Source organism: Castor canadensis, chromosome 17 (genome assembly GCF_047511655.1).
Source record: "Castor canadensis chromosome 17, mCasCan1.hap1v2, whole genome shotgun sequence".
NCBI lineage: Eukaryota > Metazoa > Chordata > Mammalia > Rodentia > Castoridae > Castor > Castor canadensis.
The window spans coordinates 608,286-619,324 of NC_133402.1; the positions used below are offsets into that span (position 1 = coordinate 608,286).

The 11,039-nt window shown below is 57.0% G+C and overlaps 2 protein-coding genes across 4 annotated transcripts; one reads left to right on the forward strand and one right to left on the reverse strand.

Annotated features, from left to right (window-relative positions):
- The first annotated feature begins 64 nt into the window (after positions 1-64).
- Positions 65-2,638, forward strand: Haghl (hydroxyacylglutathione hydrolase like). Of its 3 annotated transcripts, none has more exons than XM_074059871.1 (8): positions 65-341; positions 658-722; positions 807-924; positions 1,013-1,161; positions 1,193-1,307; positions 1,471-1,572; positions 1,822-1,901; positions 2,196-2,638. In XM_074059871.1, the coding sequence occupies exons 1-8, from the start codon at positions 237-239 to the stop codon at positions 2,362-2,364; spliced, it is 903 nt and encodes a 300-aa protein (XP_073915972.1). In that variant the 5' UTR covers positions 65-236; the 3' UTR covers positions 2,365-2,638. The 3 variants fall into 3 exon arrangements, with proteins under 3 accessions (XP_073915972.1, XP_073915971.1, XP_020032666.1); XM_074059870.1 differs by having other exon boundaries at positions 70-341; positions 1,013-1,121; positions 1,204-1,307; positions 1,805-1,901; XM_020177077.2 differs by having other exon boundaries at positions 217-341; positions 1,013-1,121; positions 1,204-1,307.
- An 18-nt stretch (positions 2,639-2,656) lies between these two features.
- On the reverse strand, positions 2,657-11,039 carry Ciao3 (cytosolic iron-sulfur assembly component 3). The gene is made up of 11 exons (XM_020177067.2): positions 10,885-11,039; positions 9,580-9,675; positions 8,548-8,691; positions 8,126-8,258; positions 6,728-6,862; positions 6,180-6,298; positions 5,328-5,457; positions 4,717-4,789; positions 4,234-4,377; positions 3,566-3,723; positions 2,657-3,488 (listed from the first exon to the last, which is right to left on the reverse strand). Exons 1-11 carry the CDS (start codon positions 10,948-10,950, stop codon positions 3,250-3,252), a joined length of 1,437 nt encoding a protein of 478 aa, XP_020032656.1. The 5' UTR covers positions 10,951-11,039; the 3' UTR covers positions 2,657-3,249.

The window sequence follows — 11,039 nt, forward strand, 5'->3', positions numbered from 1 at the left end:
GCGGTGCGCGGGGCGGGCCCGTGGCGGTGGGCGGGGCTGCGGCCCGCTTCATCCCGGAGCGCACAGCGGTCCATGGGGAAGTTCCCGGGCTGGACTCGTTTGCACTCCCGGTGTGTGTGTGTGTGTGTGTGCCGGGGGCAGAGGGAGCACTGACCCCATCTCACACAAGGAGAAGGGGGCTCAGTAGGTTGGGGACCTCTTTTGGAGGAGGCGTGGGGTTGCTGAGCTCTGCGACCATGAAGGTCAAGGTCATCCCCGTGCTTGAGGACAACTACATGTACCTGGTCATCGACGAGCACACGCGGGAGGCTGTGGCCGTGGACGTGGCCGTGCCTAAGAGGGTGAGGGTCGGCCGTGGGCGGCCTTGGGCACCACTCGCCAGTCCCCCTCTGAAGGGCCGTCCATTCTCTGATCTTCATTTGGAGTTTTGGTCTCCTTGATTATCTTGGCCTTCCCCTGACCTTTGGCGTTCGTGCCTTTCCTCTGCTGCCTAACTGTCCCCGCACTCGCTAGGCGCTCAGTAATTGTCTGCTTTCACGCCTTCTCCACCCTGGGTCCTGGCCTGCCTGGGACGCTGGGCACGCAGGATTTGGCGCTCGGGTATGGGAGAGGGCGCCCACACTGACGCCGGCTCTCCACAACTCTTGTCCTTTCCAGCTGCTGGAGATCGCAGGCCGGGAGGGGGTGTCTCTGACCACCGTGCTGACCACCCACCACCACTGGTGAGAGTGGGAGGGGCAAGCCGAGCCGCCAGGACGTCTCCCCAGTTCCACCCACATGTGACCCCCGATCGCGCCTGTCCGCAGGGACCATGCGCGGGGAAATGCGGAGCTGGTGCGGCTACAGCCAGGGCTGGCGGTGATGGGCGCGGACGAGCGCATCTGCGCGCTCACCCGCAGGCTGGTGCACGGCGAGGAGCTGCGGGTGAGTGCGCGCCTGGGAGGGGCGGGGAGGGGCCAGGCCCGCCCACCAGCACTCACAGGCCCGCCTGCCCCTTAACTGTAAACCGCAGTTTGGGGCCATCCACGTGCGATGCCTCCTGACGCCTGGCCACACCTCCGGCCACATGAGCTACTTCCTGTGGGAGGATGAATGCCCGGACCCGCCTGCCCTCTTCTCGGGTACCCTGCAGCCTGGAGCTCGCCCACCCCCGCCACCTCTCCTGCCCGCCACCTACGTTCTCTTGACATACCTCCTCCCCAGGGGACTCGCTGTCAGTGGCTGGCTGCGGCTGGCGTCTGGAGGGCACTGCCCAGCAGATGTACCAAAGCCTGGCCGAGACTCTGAGCAACCTGCCACCGCAGACGGTGAGCGAGGCTTGGCCCTCCAGGGGGTCCAGACTCTGCTTGGCACTGTTCCTTTTCTGGGTGTAACTCCCACACTCTGAGATGGCTCAGGCCAGACCTGAGCGCTTGTCCCACCTCTGCCTGGGGGCTCGCTGTGTGCCCACTGAGCGCCCTCTTCCTGCAGAAGGTGTTTTGTGGCCATGAGCACACGCTGAGCAACCTCGAGTTTGCACAGAAAGTGGAGCCCTGCAATGACCACGTGAGAGCCAAGCTGTCCTGGGCCCAGGTATGGCCACTTCTTGCCCCTTCTCCCAGAATGGGTGTGTTTATGTGTGGGGAGCAGATGTCCTCTTCTTGGGGTTTGGGTGCCAGGATCCAGGAGGGGAGTCACCGAGAGTCAGCGTGATTGGCCTTGAGCAGCCTCAGTTGGCTGAGCCTAGGATGTGCTGCCTGTGGATCCTTCAGTGGCCCAAGTCAGGCTACACATGGCTGTCAGGAAAAATCCTGTTGTGATAAAGGCCTGTGGTCACTGCAGAAGAGGGATGAGGACGATGTGCCCACCGTGCCTTCCACCCTGGGCGAGGAGCTCCTGTACAACCCCTTCCTCAGAGTGGTGTGAGTATGGCCATGGGTGGGTCCTGAGCCAGCTGCACCTGGGAAGCCTTGGGAGGTGCAGGAGGACACCTGCCTGGGCCTCCCCGAAGAGGCTGGCAAGGGCCAGTTGGGGCCTCCTTAGTAGTCATTTGGGTAGTTAGGAAAATGTCTGGTGGCTTTTTATTGGTCCGAATGTCCCTGGCACCAGGGAGGTGGCTCATCAAGTACCCTCCTGCCATCTACTATTCTGCCCATCCCCACCCCCACGGGCAGCTGGCCAGCCCAGCAATTCTCCAGCCCACCCTCCCCCTGCAGGGAGGAGCCAGTGCGCAAGTTCACAGGCCAAGTGGCCCCAGCCCAGGTCCTGGAGGCACTCTGCAAGGAGCGAGCAAGCTTCCAGCACACCTCAGAGCCACTGCAGCCTCAGGCACGGGCTCTCCTGGCGCTGCAGTGGGGGCTCCTGAGTGTGCCCCAGCAGAAGTGAGTCCAAAGCGTGCCTGCTTGCCTCCATGTCCTTCCTGCTGTGACCTGGGGCTGACTGGACCCCTGCAATGGTGGACCCTTCCCCAAGGCTGCACCCAGATGGCTGCCTAGCCTTGGAGGATCAGCAAATGGTGCTTTGTCTCTGCTGCTCTAAGGGGTGGACACTAGGACCTCTCTGTGGGGTACATATAGGTCCTGACACCTATCCAGGAAGCAGCCAATGTGCAGGGGCTTTAAACTGTGAATAAAGCTCTGAAAGGCCTTGTTCAATTCTGGACACTGAAGAGCAAGTGTTTTCAGAGGTGCTGAATACATCTGTTTATTAGAATGAGGCTGGGCAGAGAGGTCTGGCAAGACCCAGCCATGGAGCTAAGACTCAACCAGACAGGCTTGGTACTGACAGGCTCAGCACAAAGCTGTGAGGCCTTGACCTAGGCTTCATAACAAACACCTGGTTTCCAGAGAGCCAGACGCCTAGTTGCCACACAGAGCAGGTCAAGCCCTGTCACCCAACCCTCTGCACCAGCTTTAGGGGTCAGCCCCAGAAACCAGGGATCAGGTACCTTAGGAATGCTGGAGCCCCTCACACTAGGGCCACCACACCCAGAAGAGGAAGGGCAGTGGAAGAGGTTCTAGAACCTCAGAACCTTCAGCCTCCTTGGCCACCCCATACTAGTAGGACCAATGTACAGCATGGAGGTGTGCAGCCTGTATTTACTGGCCATGGGTCCTGCGTGCTTCAACACAGGTTCCAACCCATCTCTGTGGTTCACCCCAAGTTTGGGGGAGGGTCCTAGGGTCTGAGGTGTGTGGCTTTGCTGCTGCATGGCCTCCCTGGGGATCATGGTGCGAGCCCTGGGTGGCTCTGCAGACCCTGGGAGGCCTCTCACCATCGGATGCTGAGGCCCGAGTTGGCCTTCTCCACAGCATGGTACTGTGTGTGCAGCAGGTGTCTGGCCCGCTCAGAGCCCTCTCCCTGCAGCCAGTGCTGGTACAGCTCTTGGACCCCAGCGGCATCCTCTGGCACCGCTGTCCTAACCACGCCGTACAGTCTTTCCACTTGCAGGAGGAGCTCCCTGCTGGGCACATCTGCCGCTTTGAGCTGGCCCCCACCATTCAAGCAGCCTGTGGCAGAACAGAGGATAGCGTGGTAAGGGGGTGCCAGGCAGGGGTCACAGCACCCTCCCTTGGGGAAGAGCTACCTGAGGGGCAGGCCATGACCTCCACATAATGGTAGGGGCAGCGGCCGCGCTTGAGCTTCTGCACGAGGTTCTGGATGTTTCTGAAGCCGTAGGCCACAGCGAAGTGCAGCAGCACCTGGCCATCCCTCTCTAGAGTCACCTCCTGGAAGTCCTTGTTCCTGGGGGAACAGATGTGCACTCGGCACCCTACCATGGGGCCCACTTGCCCTGGAGCGGGAGGCCTGCCGGGCTTCAGGGCAGCACTAGGTGTCCTGCTCCTGAGCAGGAACGAGGATGAGGGAGGAGGCATGGACAGCTCACTTCTTCACCCCCGCCTTGGCTTCCTTTATTATAAACTGGGGGGTGGGGGGTGGTCTGACTTTTCCAAGGACAGCTAAGAGGCACATGAGGGAGGACAAAGCTCCAGCCCTGCCTCTGAGTGCACGGCCGTATCGCATCTGTGCCGGATCCTCTGCCACCACCCTTGCCCACCTGGCCTCTCTGGGTCAGGGTGTCTGCTGAGGGGGAGACCAAGACCTGAGAGTCCTGGTCTGTTTACTCATACCCCAAGACAGTGAGGAGGCCCCTTTGTGCCCAGTGTTCCAGGGTCCTCCACTAAGTCCACCTCAGAGCTGGCCTGGGAAGCTGCATGGCTGTCCTGTCCAGGCACTCCAGCCTACACCACTAACCTTAGGGGTCTGTAGGTGACCTCAGTCACATGGATTCCGAAGAGCTCCTGAGCTGCGTGCTGGAACACGTGTTCCAGGTAGCCTCCTGAGCCCCCGCCCCGATGGCTGGTGGGCTCCTCAACAGACACACTGCCACTGCTGGACCTGGGGGAGGGGCATGTCAGTGTGGCCCAGTCTCGGTCTCACAGTGGAAAGCCTTGGCTTTTGTGTGTGGGAAGCAAGTCAGACGCCAAGCACTGTCATGCCCCTAGGGCTCTGGCGTGTTGGAGACAGACACGCCTGTGTGTCCCCCAGGAGCTCAGACCTATATGAGGCTGGGCTCAGCTCTGATTCCCTGAAAAAAGCCTCCTGAACCTGAGACAGGTACTGGGGAGGTGTGGGGCTCAGCCAGAGGCTGCCCAAACGGAGGAAGGGCAAGGAAGACTGCCCCGCCCCACAAGCAGCATCTAAGCAAAATGAAGGTTTCTGGTTACCCTGACTCACAGGCCATCCAGAGGGGCCGGCTCCAGGTCTGAGAGTGAGACCCCTTCTTCTTCTAGCAGCCGGAAGACTTCCCCTGCAGTGGAACCACAGCACAGGCTCTAGCTGGGTCTCGAATGCTAAGCCATTCACATTCCTGGCAATAGTGGCCTGGCCCCAGAAGGCCCCACATATCCATTCTGGCTTTTTTTGCAGGGGGAACAGAGAGCCCAGCCAACCTCCAGAGACCTTAAGGGGGGAGCTGCCTTATCCCTTCTTGGGGCCATGTAATGGTGAGCCAGAGACCGGTGCAGGTTCAGGGATGTCGGTGCAGGCTCCTGGGTAGTTTACTTTCCCATCTCGTAAGTGTCTGCTCAACTCAAAGACGTGCGCCAAAGGACCAAATCCAAAGGGCCCACCTACCTCCAGATTCACTTTGGAGCCAAGAAGGAGGTACTATGTGAGTCCCACTGACTAAAGGCCCCTGGGAGGGGTCAGCTGAGAAATGCCCCACTTGGTCAGAGGGAGAGACGAGTGGTACAAAGGGAAGCGCCTATCACCCACCAGGCTCTAGCACCCCACTCCAGCAGAGCCCTGTGGGCAGCAGCAAGCAGGGCCTTGTGTGGTGACCGAACCTGTTGTGAGGACACAATCCACATCACGAGTTTGATACTTTTGGTTGAAGAAGTCAGGTCTGGATGCTTCTAGTTTTTTGTCATAGCAGGGCATCACCGTTACATGGTAGACCTTGTCAGGGGTCACATGCTACAGGGAAAACAGGGAAGTGTGAGTCTCGCCTGACTCCAGATAGTGGTGGCCGTCATGTACAATCCCGAGCACATGACCAGCGTGTTACCAGAGCCACACATCTTTTCACCCTTCTTAGGATACTGTGGACATGTCAGTAGATACCATGGATTCTGGCCACAGCTAGTCCATGTCCCTATTAGGCAACTCCAGCAGAAGAGGGGCTGTCATGGAAAAGAACAGGTTGTGGTGGAGACAAAAACAGACTTGAGAGAAAGCAGAGGGAACATGCACAGGGTTGACTTCAGTGTGTGTAGCTGTAATTACTGTCCTGCTCCGTCCCCTGTCCCCTGCTGGCTAGGTGACTTTAGGTTCAGTCCCTATGGCTCAGTGGGCAGGACCTGGGGGTGGGGAGGCTGAGCTGGGTGCCCTTGTTTAGCCTGAGGGGTGCTCTTGGCCCTGGGCTGGCCTTGACTGCCTACTCCTTAAACTTGGCTATCTGTAGGCAAGTTCTTATCAGAAATGGACCCCCGGTGACTGGCAAATGACAGCTGGCAGCAGACCAGCTGAGCAAGAGTGAGAGTGAGACCAAGTTTTCTCTGAAGCAGCTAAGCCCTGAGTGATCCTGAACACCTCGCCATAGGTAAGGGCTTGGGGACAGGCTAGCATGACCATTTCTGGCTCAGAATGCACAGGACACTCTTCCAGCCTACTCCCTTGGAATGGCCCCATGCTGTTACCTGCTGCAGGGCAAAGAAGTCCTTGACTAGAGAGCCCATGACCTGCTGTGGGGACCGGGCTGTGCTGATATAGGGGAGGATGAAGTTGCCATGGGTCTTCTCAGCATAGCAGATCCAGCCTGAGCCAATGAGAACAAATGGATCTCAGTGGGAGCACAGGGCTGCTGGGGGCGGCTCATAGCATCCTCTCTGCTTGGCAGTGACATGACATTCTGGGGGAGGACTGGCTCAGACAAGAAATTACTGTGGCATTGAAGAGCACTTCTGCTCTGTCACCACCTTCATGAGGGGTATTAGCATCTAGGCAATCACCCCTGGGGTGATCCAGGTACTAGCGGAACCTGGTGACTGCAGGTGATACACCAGGGCACCTCCTCCCAGAGGCCACTGGGTGCCCACATTACTAACCTGCTCTGCAGAGCCCTCTCTTCCTCCCACTGGTCACTCCCACTTCCCCCCTTTTCCACGTCAAGCTGTTAAGTATCTCATCACGTCTGAACTTCACTTGAACTTGACTCTCAATACCATCCATGCAGTCATGAACACACCTGGGCAGGCGGAAGCCAGCACAGGCAAGGCCTCTCTGGAGCCAGTCTGTCCTCGGAATCGCCGCACAAATTCTCTCTGGCTCTCAAGGAGGCTGAAGTTCCTTGAGAAGGCAGTATCAAAGACGAAGTGTACCCCTGGAAGGTGATGAAAAATGATGGTTGCTTTAGCCCTAGCCACAGCAGGAACTAGAGTCACAGATGGGTATGTCCTAAGTCAGCCACTGTTGGGCAGCACTGATCACACCCCAAGTGGCACTAAAGTATTCTACAGCAGCCCCAGCGAGTATCTTTCTACCTGACACAGTGATGTTGTGGACAACCAGGGGCCCACAGTGACACCTGCTCCCCTTGGTGCCAACCCCAGCATAGTGAATTCACAGGATCTTGTGCTCCTCAGCGTCTGTACTTAATATGTTTAACTTTCTCATACCAGAAGCAGGTCTCAGCCCCCGGACATGGTTTCTAGTTCTCCACGTCCTTCCAGTCCCTTGGTGTGGTATGGACAGATGTCTGCCTTACAGAGCCAGATCCTGGTGCCACATTCCCATGGGACAGCTACCAAGTCCACCCACCTGGCCCTGCTACCTCACTCCTGCACAGGCTGTGCCCATGTACAGTGAACCTTAACCATGGACTTCCACCTGCCAAGACCATCAGCTAAAACTCCTGGAGGACTGTGGACAAAAAAGGCCTGCTCACTCCATCCCTCACCCCCTCCTGGGGCTGGAATTGAAAGCCTCCAACCTTGTGCCCTGTGGTGGTGCTATACTGACTGATGCCATCAGAACCATGCCTGCCCCAGGCCAGGTTTTCCTGGGATGGTGGGGCCCAGGTGCAGTTGTCAGCACTAGAGTAAGTCGGAAAAGCCATGGGAGCACCTGCCAGTATCAACACATTTCCTGTGAGGGGGTCACAGGTGGACCTAGGTGTCGGACCTTCCACCATGTAGGAACATCCTATAGAGGGTGTACTATAAATACCCATATCCAGCCCCTTCACTTCCTGTTAGGGTGGGACTGCTGGCCACTCTAGACTGGAACCTCAGTGTGGCAGGAGTTCTCGCTAAAGTACCCTCCCTTAAAATGGCCTCTCAAAACACCCAAGTCCTTTCCCAACCCAGCTCCTGGCACAGAGATCAACCAAAGCTGACCTGAGCCGGAACCCAACACAGACCTGATACTGTGCCTAAAAACAGTAACTAAAATAGAAGGAGTGGGAGAACAGATGCTTTCTCTGCAGAGGCCTTGCTCTCAACCATCAAAGTGAAACTTCAGGCTGGAATCAGACTCAGAGCAGAGTTTGTACTGCTTAGTTCAGGGTGAATGACATGTGGCTCGGGGGTGGGAAGAGCCCCTTTTGTTTTGTAGCTGTGCTGTTCACCCAAAGTTCCACACCTACCTATTTTCTTAAAGAATGAAGTTAATTTTCTGGCAGTGTCTGTGGGATTCAGTTGAAACCTTGCAGCCAGCGATGCTGTGGACTGGGGCGAGACTGACACGACCACCAGCCGTTGTTCATTGGGTGCCACTATCTGCAAAGCAAGGGAGATAGAACCAGCAAAGTCACTGGTTCTGCAGGCTTGATGCAGATCCCCAGTGGCTGGCCTGGCCCGGCCAGATGCTGCCAGCTCTGGAGAGCATGTAGCTCCATCACAGTCTGTCACGCTGATGTACATGTGGAACCCAAAGTTCAGGGCCCAGCACTCTCAGGAGTATGAGCCTTAAGGACACAGCAGTCACTTGGAGATGGGGCCAAGTGGCATGGTGAGCGGCCCCAATGGAACATGCTGTAGGCTGCTGGGGTTGATCTCCACTGCTTACCTCATTAGCTTCTAGAACCTTCCGCAGCTCCTCATGGCTCTGCTGAGTTATGAGCACAGTCTCTGCCGAGGTGACACAACCACTGCATGCCAGACAGTCATTCAGTGACACCATGGCCTTCTCCAGCTTCCGGGTCCCTCCATCCTGCAGAGGAACAAGACCTGGAGCCGACAGTCCCTCTCTAGAACTCAGAGTTCTTGGGCACCTGTCCCACAGAGCCCTTTATCTTCCCGTTGTAGCACCACTGACAACCAGGGCAGTGGCTAACTGGGCATGTGTGCCTACTCAATTTTCACTATGTTTTTGTGGTGGTAGGGATCGAATTTGGTGCCTTGCACATGCCAGGCAAGCTCAGTACCACTGAGTTACATTCCCAGCCCTGCCACTCAAATTTAAAAAAAATTAAATATTATGCAAATACTCACACAATTCTGCACGTTCTTATCAGTATCAAACTCACTATCACACCTAAATCACATGAACAGGGCTGACTGGACTTCAGTGTTTAGAGTCTCAACCGGTAGCTAGTGGGGAGTGAAATTCAACATAGTCACATCAGGATCTTACCATCACTTAACTAGAGAGAAGGAGGTGTTCCAAGGACCAGAATCAGAAACTTTTTTTTTGGTGGTACTGGGGTTTGAAGCTGGGGGTCTCATGCTTGCTAGGAAGGTACTCTACCACTTCAGACACTCTGCCAGCCCTTTATTTATATTTGGTGGGACCGGGGTTTGAACCTAGGGCTTCACACTTGTAGAAAAGGCATCCTACTGCTTGAGCCACATCGCCAGTGTCAGAACTCCCAAATAGTTAGAATAGTGTAGGGGGCAGGCTCCACCATCTCTGCCCAAGAGCTCCCCTGCAGAACAAGAGAGGTTCAGCCTCGGTGCCTACACACCCCATGGTAAGTGTGACCAGTGACAATGACGAGGTGTGGAGTCTCAAGGTTGTCACATTTGTGACTGGATGAGGCAGAGAAAGTGTGCTTCAGATCCTCTCAGCTGGACTGTGGTGAAGCCTATTGTGCCTTACTGGATTCACTTGGAAGTAGCTCCCGTCATCTTCAATGTGAATCTTGGCCACACCACTTCCTGCCTTCTTATCCACTTTCACGGGCTTGATGCAGTCCTATACCAGGAAGAGACCCCAAACCAAGGCCTGTGAGGAAGGGGAGGCTCTCAAGGAAACTGGGCCTCAAGGGTAAACTGCCTGGCTGCCTACTGGCCACATAGATGAGACTCTGCCCTAAGTTGCACACTCCAGCATGGAAGCCAGTTCCACCACCTTCCTATTACAGAAGCCATCCTAAACTGTGGCTGCTTACCCTGCTTTGCACAGTGCCCCAGTTTTTAACACCAAGGTCACTCACCACAGGTCTGGGGTAGCTTGAAGGCCAGTGCTAAGTGCACCGACCTTCACTCTAAGAGTAGACAGCAGGCACCACACAGAGGCCAGAGTGTAAATGGCTACTCAGAGCAGAGCTTGGCAGAAATGCCTTCCTTGAAAACATCTGAAGGTCACCTGCCCGGTGCTGCAGGTAAGGGCTCATGTCTGAGTTCTCCCTCATCACTGCTACGAGAACCATGGTGGCCACTGCCTTTCCCGAAAGTGACAACCAGCCCCAGAGAGCAGTTGCTGGAGGCTGCCCAGCTCACCCTGCCTGGGTGGTGGGTCATCCCTTTCTTTCTCTGGGTCCTCTTGGCTGTGGGACTTGTAGCCCAGGGTGCTGAGCCATAGGCAGCCTCTGGCAGTCTCGTCCAGACATGGGCACCATCATTTTTGGGTGACTGCCTGGTCCCTTACAAGGGCTGTCCTCCCCAGGTCTAGGTCAAGGACCTCAGCTATTACTGTGCCCCAACTGGACCTCCCCACCCTTCAACACTATTCCTGTTCAAGCAGATGTCCAAACTGTGGCTCAGAAGCCCGAGGGGATGTCCCCACCGGAGTGCAGAGGCGGCCCAGTCCCAGTGCTGTCCCTGCATCCCCAGCTGCATGACCCGGGGAGGGACAGTGGCGGCGCAGACCGCGTGGTAATGGCCCCCACTTTTCTCCACTAGACTATGGGATCTGCTACCAGCCTATCTGCGACCCTCAAACCCTCCTACAGCGGCCCCGAAGTCACGCCGGGACACTGTGGACACAGTAACCGGGCTGGTGGACACAGCCCTCCCTAGCCAGTTTCCCTGTTGTTAAAAAGGGGGACAGACAGCCCGGAGCTCTGAGGTCGGGGTCCCTCGAGGGCAGGGCTGGAACCCGCGGTCAGATCGCTTTTTCAAGGAAATAAACGAGTGGGAAGAGGTTTCCCACCACACACGCAGCCCCGCCCGGCCGGCCCACCTGAGACGGCCCGATGAAATCATCCAGGTCCGTCAGCTGCAGCGCCCCACTGAAGGGCGACGCCATGATGGCCGCACTGCCGCTAGGCACCACGCACCAACGTTGCCCGATGGCGCTAAACTGCACGGCTCTTCCGCCACGCTGCCTGAAAGCAC

Coding starts and splice junctions, on each gene's coding strand:
- Haghl (XM_074059871.1), top strand. CDS start 237: ATGAAGGTCAAGGTCATCCCCGTGCTTGAGGACAACTACATGTACCTG. Junction 342..657: donor ACGTGGCCGTGCCTAAGAGG/GTGAGGGTCGGC, acceptor TGTCCTTTCCAG/CTGCTGGAGATCGCAGGCCG. Junction 1,308..1,470: donor GCAACCTGCCACCGCAGACG/GTGAGCGAGGCT, acceptor CTCTTCCTGCAG/AAGGTGTTTTGTGGCCATGA.
- Ciao3 (XM_020177067.2), bottom strand. CDS start 10,950: ATGGCGTCGCCCTTCAGTGGGGCGCTGCAGCTGACGGACCTGGATGAT. Junction 8,259..8,547: donor AGGTTCTAGAAGCTAATGAG/GTAAGCAGTGGA, acceptor CTTGCTTTGCAG/ATAGTGGCACCCAATGAACA. Junction 4,378..4,716: donor CCGGCCCCTCTGGATGGCCT/GTGAGTCAGGGT, acceptor CCCCTCCCCCAG/GTCCAGCAGTGGCAGTGTGT.